The sequence below is a fragment of the Chiloscyllium punctatum genome, chromosome 10 (assembly GCF_047496795.1).
Source record: "Chiloscyllium punctatum isolate Juve2018m chromosome 10, sChiPun1.3, whole genome shotgun sequence".
In the NCBI taxonomy this organism is placed as follows: domain Eukaryota; kingdom Metazoa; phylum Chordata; class Chondrichthyes; order Orectolobiformes; family Hemiscylliidae; genus Chiloscyllium; species Chiloscyllium punctatum.
Window position 1 is genome coordinate 117653770 of NC_092748.1, and position 18345 is coordinate 117672114.

The 18345-nt window shown below is 42.8% G+C and overlaps 1 protein-coding gene across 1 annotated transcript in view; it reads left to right on the forward strand.

The window, feature by feature from the left end:
- Positions 1-18345, forward strand: part of LOC140481826 (glial fibrillary acidic protein-like) — a 176874-nt gene that overhangs the window by 18175 nt on the left and 140354 nt on the right. Inside the window, exon 5 of the mRNA XM_072578352.1 lies at positions 16150-16210. Within this exon, the coding sequence (XP_072434453.1) occupies positions 16150-16210 (61 nt within the window). The remainder of the gene's footprint in view (positions 1-16149; positions 16211-18345) is intronic.

An 18345-nucleotide genomic window follows, 5' to 3' on the forward strand; every position in this document is an offset into this window, starting at 1 on the left:
TTCAATACCTTTAAATTTGTGAACCATTCTTCACTTTCTTTTAGCTTGTTATCATGTCCTAACCTCTCCATCCCATTTTACTCTCCTTTCAAGTCTGCCAGGAGACACATTCTACCATTCTTACATTCTGATCACTTTTAATCTGAAGTACCATCATCCTTTTTCCAGCAACACCCTACACCCACTACTTTCCCTCCCCAAACTATAGCATAAATGCTGATCATCCATACTTCACTTCAGCTCTGATGAAAAGTCATCCAGACTCAAATAATTAGCTTGCTCTTTCTCTCCATGGGTGCTGTCTGACCTGTGTTTTCCATCATTTGCTGTTTTCAGTGCATTGTAAACCTGACTGATTTTAATTGATTATTAACGTAATTCTTACTGTATTGGCCCATCACAAATCACCTCTAGCATCTTTTGTGGTTTTTAAGCACCAGTCATAGAGATGCATAGCCTACATAACTGGCATCACACTGGTATTGAAACTTATTGACTATATTAGTCATTTGTGTGATAGGAACAGTCTTTTTGGCTTGATAGCAAGTAGCCTCTTAGTGGAGAATGCCACTTGTGCTGCAACTGCACATTAGCAGTGAGAAATGATTAGCTTCACTTTAATGTCAAATTTCTTGAGACACCTTACTTTTCCAGCTCTGAAGAACAGGCATTAGACTCAAAACTTTAACCCTGTTTTTCCTGTTTTTTTTAACAGAAGTGCTAAGTTTCTCCAGCGCTTTCATTTTTGTTACTCTTCAAGATAATCTGAGATAGTCTCAGTATGTTTCAGAACCTAAAGAAGCAGCCTTAGGCCCATCAATGAGTTTACACATTATACAGTAACCAGTGATCTAATTGGGTTGGCCATTTCAACACAGCACAGTTTTGATGTGTATATATTCTCATCAGCCTTGTATGTTAAGAGGTCTCGGGATTTGTTCACAATGTTTCTGATACAGCCTTTCTTATAAGGGATGTAGTTATAGGAGAATCAATACGCATATTGGTCAACAAAGGTATGCTTGTACCAGACAGTTGTAGAGAACCCATTAGTTAATTTCTCAACTAGCATTTTGAAGGAAGGGAGCTGATCAGACTGTTCCATTTCAAAAGTAAATTTGCATAGAGCTCATTAAGATGTGTAAGGAAATTTTGACATGCAGCTACAGATTCAACTGTAACAGACTTATCAATTATATATTGGAAATATGCAAGAGATAGGATATCGGAAGCCATCCCATCAAAGACATATTTCTCATGAAAAAAGACAAAAATGGGAGTGATAGCTGGATGAGAAGAAATCTCACAGCAATATTGTATTCTTGTGATTCCGTTTTGATGAGTTAGAGGTTCAACAGTGTGATTATTTTTGCAATAAGCACTAGTTCTGTTCACCAAGTGACTAATAGCAGTTTTCTGTGGAATATTTAGTTACATAATTAATCAGACTTGCAAACTTTCTTCTATACCACAGAATTAGTTTTTGCATGGAAATCTGCAGTTAGAGACATTGAGGCGAAGGAGCTGGATGATTGTATATTTAAGAACTTTTAAGAGAAGTTATCAGATGTTCCCCTTTTCTGAGAACAGCCTCAGAAACATCTTCAGTCCTGAAAATATTCATTTGTTATGACTATCAGTGTCATCAAACCATTGGAGATATCAGTTAGAAATTCAATATCTGAACAGATGAATGAAACACCAAATTTGTGTAGTGTTTCTCCATAGACATTGAGAGTGCATACCAAATTGATGTAAGTGGAGGTAATGGTGACAGAGTAATAATGTCACTGGACCAGTAATCCATGATTCAGGCTAATGCTTTGTGGATGTGAGTTTAAATCCACCATGGTAGCCAGTGGAGTTTAAACGTTCAGGTACTTGATTTGAAGAATAAAGCTATCATTGTGGTTCGGCTCAGTAGTAAACACTGCTCCTCACAGCACCAGGGACCCAGGTTCAATTCCAGCCTTTGGCTACTGCCTGTGTGGAGTTTGCACATTTTCCCTATGTCTGCATGGGTTTCCTCTGGGTGCTTTGGTTTCCTCCCACAGACCAAAGATGTGCAGGTTTAGTGAATTGGTCATGCTAAATTGCCCATAATGTTCAGGGATGTCTGGGTGCATTAGTCAGGGGAAATGTAGAGTAATAGGGTAGGTAATAGGTCGGGGTGGGATACTCTTCAGATGGTTGGTTTGGACTTGTTTTGCCAAATAGTCTGTTTCCACACTATAGATTTCATTTCATAGGATCCCTACTATGTCCTTTCAGGAAGAAAATCTGCCTACATTTTCTGCTCTGGCCTGAATTTGAAAGCAGACTCTCAGCAGTGATTGAATCTTCCTACGTTTTGAAATGGTCTGAGAAGCCACTTGATTCAAAATGAATTTGGGATGGGCAACAAAGGCTGACGTTGTCAACACCCACATTCAGTGAAAAAACGCAAAGGGATTCTTTTGTCTATTGAAGAATATTTTTGACATATTGTGACAATTGACAATGAATTCATGGTCATCATTAATTAGATTCTTAACTCCAGGCTTTTAAAAATTCAATTCAAATGTCACCATCATGACAGGATTCAAACCCAGGTCTCCAGAATGTTACTTGGGTCTCTGGATTTGCAATCCGTTGATAATACCACAAAGCCACCTCCATCCCTGCATGGGTAATTACTGGTGGTGGTTAGTTGGTCACATAAATAAATCACGATGATTTTGGGTGGGAAAGCCACTCAGTTGTGTGTAAGAGCACTTCTGGTACATAAAACAGTAAAAAAAAAAGCAGGCACCTTCATGGTGATTTACTGGTGGCGGTAAATAATTAAAAACAAATTCTTAATGGGGGAGAAAAGTTTGCTTGTGTGTGATACCACAAGGCACTTTTTATCCAGGGGACTAGCCTATGTATGCCATAAGTAGTGGCTCTCTTTTGTTCAGAAATAAATAGTGTTCCTCTCCAGTCAAGTTTCTTGAGTTATTACACCTAGGGTTCATTCAGAATTCCCTCTAAAATGTGCATGTGCACAAGGTTCTGCAGACAGATTGGCATTAATCCACTGATCACAGCATTTATTCTTGGTCCTGGAAGCTGCGGCTACACATAGGCCACGGAAGCCCACACAGCTAGAAAGTAAATTGGAGGGAATGTGGGATGCAGTCCATCAGGTCCAGAGGCTTGTTGGTCTTTAGCCCCATTAGTTTCCCTTGCACGTTTTAAATGGTGATAGTTAATGTATTTATTTATTTGTTTTACTCCTTGAATATTTAGTAATTTTGAAATGCTGTTGCATCTTCTACAGTGAAGACTGGTGAAAAGTATTTATTTAACCCTTTTGCCATTTCTTAATTCCCCATTGTTGCTTCTCCAGCCTCATTCTGTAAGGGACAAAAACAGAAATTGCTGGAAAAGCTCAGCAGGTCTGGCAATGTTTGTGGTGAAAAAAACAGTTGACTTTTCAGGTGGAGTGACCCTTCCTCCTGAAAGAATAATATGGTTAGAAGAAAAGTGTTATGGAAAGGAATGGGGCTAAAGGCCAAAATATTCCTGATGGGTTACATCCTAGTGTGTTAAAGAATGTAGCTACAGAGATAGTGGATGTAATCTTCCAAGAAATCTTAGAATCTGGAAAAGACCCAAAGGATTTGAAAACTGCCAGTGTAACATCCTTATTCGTAAGGGAGGGAGACAAAAACAGCAGGAACTATAGTTCACTTAGCTTAACATCTGTCATAGGAAAAATGTTTGAAGTATCCGTATAATTCTCTGACCGTATTGCAAAGGATGTAATTGTAGAGCATTTAGAAATACATAATGTAATCAAGTAGAATTAACATGACTTCATTAAGGGAAAATCATGCCTGACAGATCTATTGAAGCTCTTTGAGGAAGTAACAGACAGGATAGAGAAAGCAGGACCAGTAGTTGTAATAATACTTGGATTTCTGAAAGGCGTTTAATAAGATTCTTATTTGTTCTCCTGTTTGTTCACTTGAGATCAACACAAAAGTGTGCCAAGATCTCATCTGAGATTTGCTCTCCACTGAAGATACCACGTTAACATTCCATTCTAAAGGCTGTCTTGTGCTGCTCCCGGGAATGGCAAACAAAGTGAACTGGGGAGCCAAATTGCACAATAAACCAAAGATTAAGTTTCTGATGAAGATTGGCAGGATGAAGTTTACAGTTAAGTTCTGAAAACTTTGAAGGGTGGACCAGTCATTCAGAAACTCTTTTTCATCTCAAGCATGCTCATTAAAGGTCGAGCTCACCAGAATTAAGTTTCCCTTACCAATTAAGTTCTCTGTAAGCAATCAGTAAGTATCTCTGACTCCTGACTGCATATTAAAGCATACAGTATGTGAAGACAGGTGTAAAAGCTTAAGAGTTTCTCCAATTGTTATCTCAGACATTTGGTCAGCATCATGGGTAATGTATTAGCATGGATAGAAGATGAGTTAATTAACAGAAAGCAAAGAGTGGGGATAAATGGATGTTTTTCTGGTTGGTGATCAGTGGCTAATGGTGTGCCTCAGGGATCAGTTTGTGACCTCAATTGTTTATAATTCACACAGATGATTTAGACTTGGAGTCTAAGTATACTGTGTCAAAGTTTGCAGATGACACGAAGATGAGTATAGAAGCAAAGAGGTGCTTCTGCAGCTGTACAGGGCCCTGGTGAGACCACACCTGGAGTACTGTGTACAGTTCTGGTCTCCAAATTTGAGGAAAGACATTCTGGCTATTGAGGGAGTGCAGCGTAGGTTCACGAGGTCAATTCCTGGAATGGCAGGATTGCCTTACACGGAAAGACTGAAGCGACTGGGCTTGTATACCCTTGAGTTTAGAAGACTGAGAGGGGATCTGATTGAAACGTATAGGATTATGAAAGGATTGGACACTCTGGCAGGAGGAAACATATTTCCGCTGATGGGGGAGTGCCGAACCAGAGGACACAACTTAAAAATACGGGGTAGACCATTTAGGACAGAGATGAGGAGAAACTACTTCACCCAGAGAGTGGTGGCTGTGTGGAATGCTCTGCCCCAGAGGGCAGTGGAGGCCCAGTCTCTGGATTCATTTAAGAAAGAATTGGATAGAGCTCTTAAAGATAGTGGAGTCAAGGGTTATGGAGATAAGGCTGGAACAGGATACTGATTGGGAATGATCAGCCATGATCATATTGAATGGCGGTGCAGGCTCGAAGGGCTGAATGGCCTACTCCTGCATCTATTGTCTATTGTCTATTGAGTGGTAGAGCAAAGTGTGCAGAGGACACTGAATGTCTGTAGAGGGATATAGAAAAGTTAAGTGACAGGGCAATGATCTGGCAGATGGAGCACAATGTTGGTAAATGTGTGGTCATCCATTTTGGTACATCTAATAGCAAAATGGGCTACTACTTAAGTGGTGAAAAATTGCAGCACGCTCCTGTGCAGAGATACCTGGGTGTTCTTGTGCGTGAATCACAAAAGGTTTGTTTACAGGTGAAGCAGGTAATTAAGAATGCAAATAAGATATTATCCTTCATTGCAAGAGGGATGGAGTTTGAAACAAAGAAGGTTTTACTGCAACTGTATAGGATGCTGGTGAGGTCACACCTGGAAAGCTGCATACAGTTTTGGTCTCCTTCCTTGAGAAAGGACCAACAGGTCATTCTGTTATAACGTTCATTTCATCAACGCAAATTTGCTGTAACAAGATTGACAAATTGGGAACACTGTTCCTAATTAGGAAATTTTTCAAAATGTGTTCGCTGTAACACGATTACAGCGCCAATACTTTAAGTGCAGGTGTTAAAGCACAACTTTTTTAAAAATGCGGGATTGCACAAGGACGCAACCATCATGTTATAGAAGAACTGACTGTACTGGCTCTGGAAGGAGTAAGGAGCAGGTTCATTTAATTGATTCTGGAATTGGGAGGATTGGCTTATGAGGAGAGACTGAGTAGACAGGGATTATACTAAGTGGAATTTAGAAGAATGAGGAGGGATCTTATAGAATCATAAAAAATTATGAAAAGAATAGATAGGATAGAAGCATGGAGGTTGTTTCCACTGGTGGGTGAAACTAGAATTAGGGGGCATAGCCTCAAAATAAAGGGGAGCAGATTTAGGACTGAGGTGAGGAAGAATTTCTTCACCCAAGGGGTTGTGAATCTGTGAAATTCCCTATCCAGTGAAGCAGTTGAGGCTACCTTATTGAATGTTTTTAAGGCAAAGTTAGATTTTGAACAGTAAAGAAATTAAGGATAATGGTGAGCGGGCAGATCAGTGGAATAAGATTAGCCACAATCTTAATTGTGGAGCAGGCTCAACAGGCCAGATGTCCTTCTTGCTCATATTTCTTACATTCTTTTCACTTAGCAGAACTTATTTGCCAACTCAGAGGTCCCAACGGTGTACGTTCATTGCTAAGTCAACGATGCCCTACTAACATTCATCAGATAGAGTCATAGAGATGTACAGCATGGAAACAGACCCTTTGGTCCAACCTGTCCATGCCGACCAGATATCCCAACCCAATCTAGTCCAGCCTGCCAGCATCCGGCCCATATCCCTCCAAACCCTTCCTATTCATATACCCATCCAAATGCCTTTTAAATGTTGCAATTGTACCAGCTTCCACCACTTCTTCTGGCAGCTCATTCCATACACGTACCACCCTCTGTGTGAAAAAGTTTCCCCTTTAGGTCCCTTTTCTATCATTCCCCTCTCACCCTAAACCTATGCCCTCTAGTTCTGGACTCCCCGACCCCAGGGTAAAGACTTTGCCTATTTATCCTGTCCATGTCCTCATAATTTTGTAAACCTCTATCAGGTCCCCCCTCAGCCTCCGACGCTCCAAGGAAAACAGCCCCAGCCTGTTCAGCCTCTCCCCATAGCTCAAATCCTCCAACCCTGGCAACATCCTTGTAAATCTTTTCTGAATCCTTTCAAGTTTCACAACATCTTTCCGATAGGAAGGAGACCAGAATTGCACGCAATATTCCAACAGTGGCCTAACCAATGTCCTGTACAGCTGCAACATGACCTCCCAACTCCTGTACTCGATAATCTGATCAATAAAAGAAAGCATACCAAACGCCTTCTTCACTATCCTATCTACCTTCGACTCCACTTTCAAGGAGCTATGAACTTGCACTCCTAGGTCTTTTTGTTCATCATCACTCCCTAGGACCTTACCATTAAGTGTATAAGTCCTGCTCTGATTTGCTTTCCCAAAATGCAGCACCTCGCATTTATCTGAATTAAACTCCAACTGCCACTTCTCGGCCCATTGGCCCACGATGGCCATATTTCTATAGACTGTCTCTACAGTGAATTGTCCACTGGCCATATCCATACCCCTGCTTCAAGGACATGTTTGAAAGTGAGATATGAAAATGGCACTGACAACTCTGATACACTCACTGGCAGCTGTAATCCCTGGAGGCTGACTGTTTAGAAGAGCATTGGAACCTAGAACAATACATCGCAGAACAGGCTCTTTGGCCCTCAATGTTGCACTGACCTGTGAACTAATCTAAGCCCATCACCCTACACAATCCCATCATCATCTCATGCTTATCCAAGGTCTGTTTAAATGCCCTAATGTGGCTGAGTTAACTACGTTGGCAGGCAGTGCATTCCACACCCTTACCACTCTCTGAATGAAGAATCTGCCTCTGATATCTGTCTTAATCTATCACACCTCAATTTGTAGTTATGTCCCCTCTTGCAAGCAGATGCCATCATCCTAGGCAAAAGGACTCTCATTGTCCACCGTCTCTAATCCTCTGATCATCTTATATGTCTCTCTTAAATTGCCTCTTAGCCACCTTCTCTCTAATGAGAACAGACCCAAGTCCCTCAGCCTTTCCTCATAAGACCTTTGCTCAGAGCTGGCAACATCCTGGTAAATCTCCTCTGCACCTTTTTCAATGCTTCCACATCCTTCCTATAATGGGGCGACCAGAACTGCACACAATATTCCAGGTGCGGCTGCACTAGCATTTTGTACAGTTGCAGCCTGACATCACGGCTATGGAACTCAATCCCTCTACCAATAAGACCTAACACACTGTATGCCTTCTTAACAGCTCTATCAACCTGGGTGGCAACTTTCAGGGATCTGTGTGTATGGACACCAAGATCTCTCTGGTAAAAACAATGACTGCAGATGCTGGAAACCAGATTCTGGATTAGTGGTGCTGGAAGAGCACAGCAGTTCAGGCAGCATCCAAGTGCTTTTACCCGAAACGTCGATTTCGAAGCTACTTGGTTGCTGCCTGAACTGCTGTGCTCTTCACAGCATATCCACACTACCAAGAATCTTTCCATTGACCTAGTGTTCTGCCTTACTGTTTTCTTCCCAAAGTGAATCATCTCACATTTATCTGCCTTGAACTCCATTTGCCATCATTCAGCCCAGTTTGGCAGTTTATTCCCTGCAACATTCTTCCTCACTGTCCACCACTCCATTGACTTTAGTATCATCTGCAAATTTACTAACCCATCCACCTATGCCTGCGTCCAAGTTGTTTCTAAAAATGACAAACAGCAATGGTCCTAAAACAGATCCTTGTGGCACATCACTAATAACTGGTTTCCAGGCTGAATGTTTTCCTTCAACCCTCACTCATTGCCTTCTTACAGAAAGCCAGTTTCTAATCCAAACTGCTAAATCACCTTCAATCCCATGCCTCCTCATTTTTTCCAATAGCCAACATGTGTAATCTTATCAAAGACTTTGCTGAAGTCCATGTACACAATGTCAACCGCCCTACCCTCATCCACCTTCTCAAAAAACTCAATGAAGATTGTGAGACATGACCTGCCTTGATGAATCCATGTTGACTATTTCCAACCAAAGTGTTGCTTGCTAGATGATTATAGTTCCTATCTCTCATAACCCTTTCCAAAACTTTTCCTACAACAGACGTAAGGCTCACTGGTCTATAATTAACTGATTCATCTCTACTGCCCTTCTTGAACAAGGGCACAACATTTGCAATCCTCCAGTCCTCTGGTACTAAACCTGTCGACAATGACAATGGATTGCAGAGTTACATTGTACTTTGCTCAAAAACTGCATGAATCCATGTACGATTCTGTTAATTCATTTTTTAGATTAGAATCAGTCTAAACATTATGGCACAGATAACAGACGAGTGCTAACACCTTCAATTCATTATCTAGGCTGACACCAATTGTTAAAGTTCACTTGAGAATGTAATTTCTTAAGGTTTTGCGATTTACATACGAAAGAAGTGAAACCAACATGGTCATTCTAACAGATGAGAAACTTAAACAATCAAGTATTTTTCAATCTATAATATCAGTTACATCACGCTATAAACATTTGCTATAAATTCTACATCTTACAATCATGTACTCCACAACCACCTGATGAAGGAGCAGTACTCTGAAAGCTAGTGCTTCCGGTTAAACCTATAACCTATAAACTGGACTATAACCTGGTGTTGTGATTTTTAACTTTTTAGAATTAATAATACCTCCTCCTTACTAACCTCAATTCTCTCAAGTCTAATAGCCCGTATCTCAGTCTTCTCTACAATATTCTCCTTTTCCTGAGTGAAAACAGATGAGAAATATTTATTTAGCACCTCCAAGGAAGAGGCGAGCAAAATCTAAAAGCTAAGCTGGTAAGAGAACCCGCAGAAAGCAGACACGAATGAATTGACGGCACAGTGGCTCAATGGTTAGCACTGCAATCTCACAACACCAGGATCCCAAGTTCGATTCCAGCCTTGGGCGATTGTCTGTGTGGAGTTTGCACATTCTCCCTGTGTCTGCGTGGGTTTCCTCCGGGTGCTCCAGTTTCCTCCCACAATCCAAAGATGTGCCGGTCAAGTAAATTGGCCATGCTAAATTGCCCATCGTACTAGGTGCATTAGTCAGAGGGAAATGGGTCTGGGTGATTTACTCTTCGGAGGGTCGTTGTGGACTGGCTGGGCCAAAGGGCCTGTTTCCACACTGTAGGGAATCAAATCTAAATTCATAGACATGCAGCACGGAAACAGACCCTTCAGGCTGACCAAATATCCTAAATGAATCTAGTCCCGTTTGCCAGCACTTGGCCCATATCCCTCTAAACCCTTCCTATTCATATACCCATCCAGATGACTTTTAAATGTAATTGTACCAGCTTCCACCACTTATCTGACAGTTCATTCTATACACGCACCACCCTCTGCGTGAAAAGGCTGTCCCTTACATCTACTTTAAATCTTTGTCCTCTCATCTTAAACCTATGCCATCTAGTATTGGACTCCCCCACCCTGGGGAAAAGGCCTTGTCTATTTGCCTGATCCATGCCCCTCATGATTTTATAAACCTCTACAAGCCTCCGACGCTTCAGTGAAAATAGCCCCAGTCCATTCATCCTATCCCTACAGTTGAAACCCTCCAACTCTGCAACATTCTTGAAATCTTTTCTGAACCCTTTCAAGTTTCCTGACATCCTTCCTATTGCAGGGAAACCAGAATTGCATGCAGTATTCCAATAGTGGCCTAACTAGTGTCCTGTACAGCTGCAACATGACCTCCCAACTCCTACACTCACTGCACTGACCAATAAAGGCAAGCATACTAAATGTCGTCTTCATTATCCTGTCTTAACTGTGACTCCAGTTTCCAGGAACTATGAACCTGCACTCCAAGGTCTTTTTGTTCAACACTCCCGAGGACCTTAACACTGATTTGCACTGATTTGCCTTTGCAAAATGCAGCATGTCACATTTATCTAAATTATCTCCATCTGCCACTCCTTGGCCCATCTGATCAAGATCCCATTGTACTCTGAGGAAACCTTCTTTGCTGTCCACTGCACCTCCATAGAATCCCGACAGTGTGGAAACAGGCCATTTGGCCCAACAGGTCCACACCGACCCTCCGAAGAGCAACCCTCCCAGACTCGTTTCCCTATCCCATTACTCTACATTTACCCCTAACTAATGCACCTAACCTACCCATCCCTAGACACTATGGGCAATTTAGCGTGGCCGGTTCACCTAACCTGCACATCTTTGGATTGTGGGAATAAACCGGAACACCCAGCGAAAACCCATGCAGGCACGGGGAGAATGTCTGTGTGGAGTTTGCACAATCGCCTGAGGCTGGAATCAAACCCGGCTCACTGGTACTGTGAGGCAGCAGTGCTAACCACTGAGCCATCGTGCTGCCATCTGCAAACATACCAGCTATACCTCCTCTGTTCACATCCACATCATTTATATTAGAAATAAAAAGCAGTTGACCCAGCACCGATCCTTGTATTACACTGTTGATCACAGGCCTCCAGTCTGAAAAGCAACCCTCCATCACCATCCTCTGTCTTAAACCTTTGAGCCAGTTCTGTATTCAAGTAACTAGTTCTCCCTTGTGATCTAACCTTGATAGCCAGTCAACCATGCAGAAACTTGTCGAACACCTTACTGAGGTCCATATGTGTCACGTCCACTGCTCTGCCCTCTTTGTAACTTCTTCAAAAAACTCAATCCAGTTTTTGAGCCACACTATCCCATGCACAAAGCCATTGTGGAACTTCTCAGCTTGCTATGCTTGCTATTGTTTTCTGCACCAAATAGGGCACCTGAACTGCACCAGGAAATGATCACAGTTGATGAACATGGTACAAGTTATTATCTTGAGAGAATAGGGCTGCCCCTGTCTCCACTGATCCCCTATTAATAATAGTTAACATAAACATTTAGGCCACACATAATGAAAGGCTTATGCCAAAAACGTTGATTCTCCTGCTCCTCAGATGCTGCCTAACCTGTGTTTTTCCACCACCACACTCTTGACTCTGAGCTCCAGTACTTGCTTTCTCCTATTTAAGCCACACACAGTAAAACAAATGTTATGGCAGTGAAGGGGAAAGAGATAATGTGAGACTTTTGAGAAGATTTGTAGTTCAGATTGAGGCTCTGGATGTAGGTTTGCTCGCGGAGCAGGAAGGTTTGTTTTCAGATGTTTTGTCACTATACTAGGTAGCATCTTCAGTGAGCCTCTGGTTATCCGTGTACCCCAAACCCACAGATAACCTCACGATGCTACACTTCTCCAGCTTCCACTCTATACATATTAAATCAGCGATCCCCTATGGACAAGCCCTGTGCATACACAGTATCTGTTCAGATGAGGAGGAATGTGATTGGCACCTGTAAGTACTCCAGGATGCCTTCATAAGAATAGGGTACGATGCCCAACTCGTTGACTGCCAGTTCTGATGTGCAACAGCGGGAAACTGTAATGACCTCCTCAAGAGACAGACACGAGCTGCAACCGACAGGATGCCCTTCATTGTCCAGTACTTCCCAGGAGCTGAGAAACTACACTATGTTCTTCACCTCCTGCAACACATTATCAATGAGGGTGAGCACCTTGCCGAGACCTTCTCCATACCTCCACTGTTTACCTTTATACAACCACCAAACCTCAAATAGATCATTGTTTGTTGCAAACCGCCCAGCCTTCAGGACAACACATACAACCTTGTTGCGGTAGATGCTGCAAGACTTGTAAGAGTTTCAATATGTGTGGGGACACCTCCCACCAAGTACGTGGCAGGTACTCGTGCGACTCAGCCAACACTCTATCTCATACTCTGCAGGCAAGGATACCCTGAGGCTTGTATATTAACGAGACCAAGCAGAGACTACGACAACGGATGAATGGATACCGCACAGCAATCAACAGACAGGGGTGCTCCTTCCTAGTTGGAGAACACTTCAGTAGTCCAGGACCTTTGACCTTGGCCTTCGGATGACTGTCCTCCAAAGCGGATTTTGGGACAGGCAACAATGCAAAGTGGCCGAGCAGAGGCTTATAGCCAAGTTTGGTACCCATGGGGATGGCCTCAACTGGGACCTGGGGTTCATGTCACACTACAGGTGACTCCATTGCACCACACACACACACACACACACACACACGCGCGCACTCACAGACAGACACAGACATGCAGACACTCTGACACACAGACACACTCCTATAGACCCATACACTCCCGCAGACCCTCTCTCATACACTCACACATGCACCTTCTCACAGACTTACACCCATTTACACTACACTCATACGCATATACACAATGTCACAGACACTCATAACCACCCACCCAAATGCACATACATACATATGTTTGTGGGGTGAATTTGTACTTGCAGAATTACATTTTATTTTGCCCAAAAACTGCATAAATCCAATTTTAGATTAGAATCAGTCTGACCATTGGGGCACAGACAGTCTCACGCAGGGCAGCTCACACCTTCAATGCGTTATCTGGGCCAACATGACACCTATTGTTAAAGTTCACTTGAAAATGTAACTTTTTAAAAAAGCTCTGCGTTTTACATATAAAAGAACTGAAACCAGCATGTTTGTTCTAAAAGATGAGAGACTTAACAAACAATCCAGGTATTTTTCAGTTTCTAATTTCAATTACATCAGACTATAAGTTATTGCTATAAATTCTATGTCCTACGATCTTATAATCTACAACCACCTGATGAAGGAACAGTGGTCCAAAAGCTAGTACTTCCAAATAAGCTTGTTGGACTAAAACCTGGTGTTGTGTGAGTTTTACCTATGTACACCCCAGTCCAACAATGGCATCTCCAAATCATTAGATCAGACTAACCTACATACCCTTTATTGTACCCATAACTTCCATGTGCCTATCCAAGAGTTGCTTAAAGGTCCTCAATGTATTTGACTGTATTACCACTGCTTGCAGGGCATTCCATGTACCCACCACTCTGTGTAAAGAACCTACCTCTGACATATCCCCTAAAACTTCCTCCAATCACCTTAAAATTATGCTCCCTCGTGATAGACATTTCCACCGTGGGAAAAAGTCTCTGGCTATCCACTCTATCTATCTATCTCAACATCTTGTACACCTCTATCAAGTCACCTCTCATCCTTCACCGCTCCAATGAGAAAAACCCTAGCTCCCTCAACCTTTCTTCACAAGACATGCCCTCCAATTCAGGCAGCATCCTGGTAAATCTCCTCTGCACCCTCTCTGAAGCTTCCACATCTTTCCAATGAAGAGGCGACCAGAACTGAACACAATATTCCAAGTGCAGTCTAACCAGGACTCTATAGAGCTGTAGCATAAACTCGCAGCTCTTAAACTCAATCCCCCTGTTAATTCAGTTCCCTCATCTAAATCGTTAGTATATATTGTGAATAACTGGGGTCCAAGCCCTTATCATACCTCCTAGTTGCTGCCCGTCACTCGGAAAAAGACCTGTTTTTTCTTACATTTTGTCTCCATAAAACCACAAGAAATAGAAACAGGAGTAAGCCATTCACCCCTTCAAGCCTGCTCCACCTTCAGGAGGATCATGGTTGATTTGACATATCTCCACTCTCCTGCATCTTCTGTGTGCTGACCAGCTTTCTATTGTAGAGCAAAGATGACTGCCCTTGACATCAAAGCAACACTCAATCAAGCCTGGCATCAAAGAACCCTAGCAAAACTGAAGCCGGTGAAAATTATTGGCAAATTCTCCTTTAGTTGTTCTGAGTTGGCCAGCCACTGACCTTCACATCCCATGAATGAATTTAAAAAACTCATACTTAGAACAAAGGAAGATGGTTAGGGTGAGTATTCACAACCACAGTACACCACTGCAGAAATTCCTCAAGGTAGGATCCTAGGCCCAATTATCCAAAGTTGGGATGTTCACTGATGATTGTACAATGCTCAGCATTTGTAACTTTGCAGACACTGAAGCCACACCTATATGCTTACAACATCCATAACTGACAAATAAAATTTATGTCATACAAATGTCAGGCATTGACCATCTCCAAGAAAAGAAAATTTAATCTTGCATTTGACATTCAATGGCATTACCATCACTGGATTCCTCATACTGGGGGTGGGGCAGGGGTTACCATTAATCAGAAACTGAACTGGGCTAGTAAATACTGTAGCTCCCAAGAGCAGGTCACATGCTAGGAATCTTGGAGTAAGTGACTCACCTATTGTTTCCACAAAGTTTGTTCTGTATCTTCAAGGCATAAGTGATGGAATACTCTCCACTTGCCTGGATGATTGCAGGTCCAACAATGCTCAAACCATGACACCATCCAGATAAGCAATTTTACTACATTAGCACTCATCTGCCACCTCAATGCTCAGTACCATCTGCAAGTTCTCTGCCAAGCCACACATGAACCAACCTTGAAACTATATTTCTGTACCCTCACTGTTAGTGTGGTGCTGACACTGTTAATCTTGGAACTCCTTTCCCTACAACACTGTAGGTGTCTCCACATAGCACAGGCTATCCCACTTGAAAAAGGTAGCTTACCACCTGCACAAGAGCATTTAGGAATTGGCAATAAATGCTGACTTATCCAGCAATGCCCACATTTCATGAATAGATTTTTTAAAAAATGATAATGTTACCAATGGAATATGATGGTTTAAGTCCTCAATGACCTGTTTTAATCATGAAGTTTAGATGTACATATGTGCCTATAACAGTAGGAGGGGTGTACTGGCTTGTAATAACTGTAAGTGAGCATTACCCAAAACCTCCCATCCATCACTTGCCAGTTAGCTGCTAAATTTCTTTCTCTATATTTATGACCACATGATTTACATATTTGTATGTGTTAACCTGATTTTTATACTTCATCAGTGCGTGATTTTGTTTTCTATGTAAATCACAGGATAATTCAACCTTGGAACTGTGAATGTGTTACTTGGAAAAAATGTTACTTATAATGGACATTTGATCCATTGTACTGGACAGGCTGATGCTTCAAATATGCCATCATGAACAATAATTGGGTGCTTGCATCATAGAATTGCATCCATTTGATTAATAATACTGCTCATGTGGAGGGTAAACACCAATTTGAACTGCCTGGGTGGGATATTGTTTTTCTAGTGTTGTAATCAAGGGAATCAAGGGTTAGGAGGAAAAGGAAGGGAAGCACTCATGAGGGATGATGGATCAGCCGTGATCCTATTGAATGACCGAGCACCCCCTACTCCTGTTCCTGTTTATTATGGTCTTATGATATTATTCAGTATTATGAAAATGAAATATGATTTTTGATGTAATAGTTGTGACAGGAGTGATGGCTCGTATAAAATGATTTACTTCTCATTGCAGATTAGAAAAGGAAATTCAACTAAGAAAGGAGTCTGAAAAAGATTATGAAGAATTAAGGAAGGCAAGTGTAATCCTTTAACTTTTGGATTTGTTAATGATTTTATGTATGACAATGAGTGTTCAATAATTTTGTCCTTCATGTGTGTACAGTGCTCCCTTTGTAGAAAATCACTGAGATACTGCTGTATATGCCATTTGAAATTGTGCAGTTGAAATTATGACATTGTAATTTTGTATTCCCACATATTAATTATTGTAACTGAATTGCCTACAGAAAAAAGAATTGCAAATGATTGACTTGGCTTTATTTCAACATGTTTTTGGTTTGGCAAGAGGGGAATACTGGGATGTAATCATTACCCCTAAACATCCTATCCATCACTTCCCAGTTAGCTGTTGGACTTCTTTCTCTATATTTGTTACAACGTAACTTATATATTTGTTTTATTTACTTTTTTTTTACATATTTGTATGTGTTTTACCTGATTACCGTACTTCATCAGTACATGATTTTGTTTTCAATATAAGTCACACTACAGTTCAAGCTTGGAACTGTAAATGTGTTTCTTGAAAAAAAAGATTGTTTATAATGGGCATTTGATCCACTGTCATGGATAGATTGAAACGTTACCTGAAACAGACTCTCTTGGGCTTTGAACTGTGACAAAGAGAGTCACTACAGTCATCTCTCCCATTTTAAAGCTATGCCTAGTGGTATTACCTGAGGATCCCGTCCCTGCCCCGATTCCCGCCCCCATGCCTAACCCCGCCCCCACTCCCAGCTCCAGCCCCAAACCAGGTCCTAGCTCCCAGCCCTGCCGTATTTTCACCATCCCTCCAGAACTACCCCTCTCTGAGGATGAAAGATCAGTCCTCGGCAGAGGCCTTACCTTCATTCCCCTACGCTCTCGGATTAACGAGTTCAACATGCGGCGAGACATTGAATAATTCTTCTGCCGCCTTCGCTTCCGCGCCTACTTCTTCAACCAGGATTCTCGCTCACCCTGTGATGACCCCTTCTCCCGCCTCCAACACACCCCATCCACCTGGACACCCTGTGCTGGCCTCTTGCCTGCCCTCGATCTCTTTGCCCACGGGGTGGTGTGGTTGATTGGTGCGGGTGTCCTGGAGATGTTCCCTAAAGCGCTCTGCTAGGAGGCGCCCAGTCTCCCCAGTGTAGAGGAGACCGCATCAGGAGCAACGGATACAATAAATGATATTAGTGGATGTGCAAATAAAACTTTGGATGTGGAAGGCTCCTTTAGGGCCTTGGATAGAGGTGAGGGAGGAGGTGTGGGCGCAGGTTTTACAGTTCCTGCGGTGGCAGGGGAAAGTGCCAGGATTGGAGGGTGGGTTGTTTGGGGGCGTGGACCTGACCAGGTAGTCGCGGAGGGAATGGTCTTTGCGGAAGGCGGAAAGGGGTGGGGAGGGAAATATATCCCTGGTAGTGGGGTCTGTTTGGAGGTGGCAGAAATGTCGGCAGATGATTTGGTTTATGCGAAGGTTGGTAGGGTGGAAGGTGAGCACCAGGGGCGTTCTGTCCTTGTTATGGTTGGAGGGGTGGGGTCTGAGGGCGGAGGTGTGGGATGTGGACGAGATGCGTTGGAGGGCATCTTTAACCACCCGCACCAATCAACCACACCGCCCCGTGGCCCAACATTTCAACTCCCCCTCCCACTCTGCCGAGGACATGGAGGTCCTGGGCCTCCTTCACCGCCACTCCCTCACCACCAGATGCCTGGAGGAAGAACGCCTCATCTTCCGCCTCGGAACACTTCAACCCCAGGGCATCAATGTGGACTTCAACAGTTTCCTCATTTCCCCTTCCCCCACCTCACCCTAGTTCTAAACTTCCAGCTCAGTAACTGTCCCCTTGACTTGTCCGGACTTGTCCTACCTGCCTATCTTCTTTTCCACCTATCCACTCCACCCTCTCCTCCTTGACCTATCACCTTCATCCCCTCCCCCACTCACCCATTGTACTCTATGCTACTTTCTTCCCACCCCCACCCTCCTCTAGCTTATCTCTCCACGCTTCAGGCTCACTGCCTTTATTCCTGATGAAGGGCTTTTGTCCGAAACGTCGATTTCGAAGCTACTTGGATGCTGCCTGAACTGCTGTGCTCTTCCAGCACCACTAATCCAGAATCTGGTTTCCAGCATCTGCAGTCATTGTTTTTACCTCAGCCTGCTCCT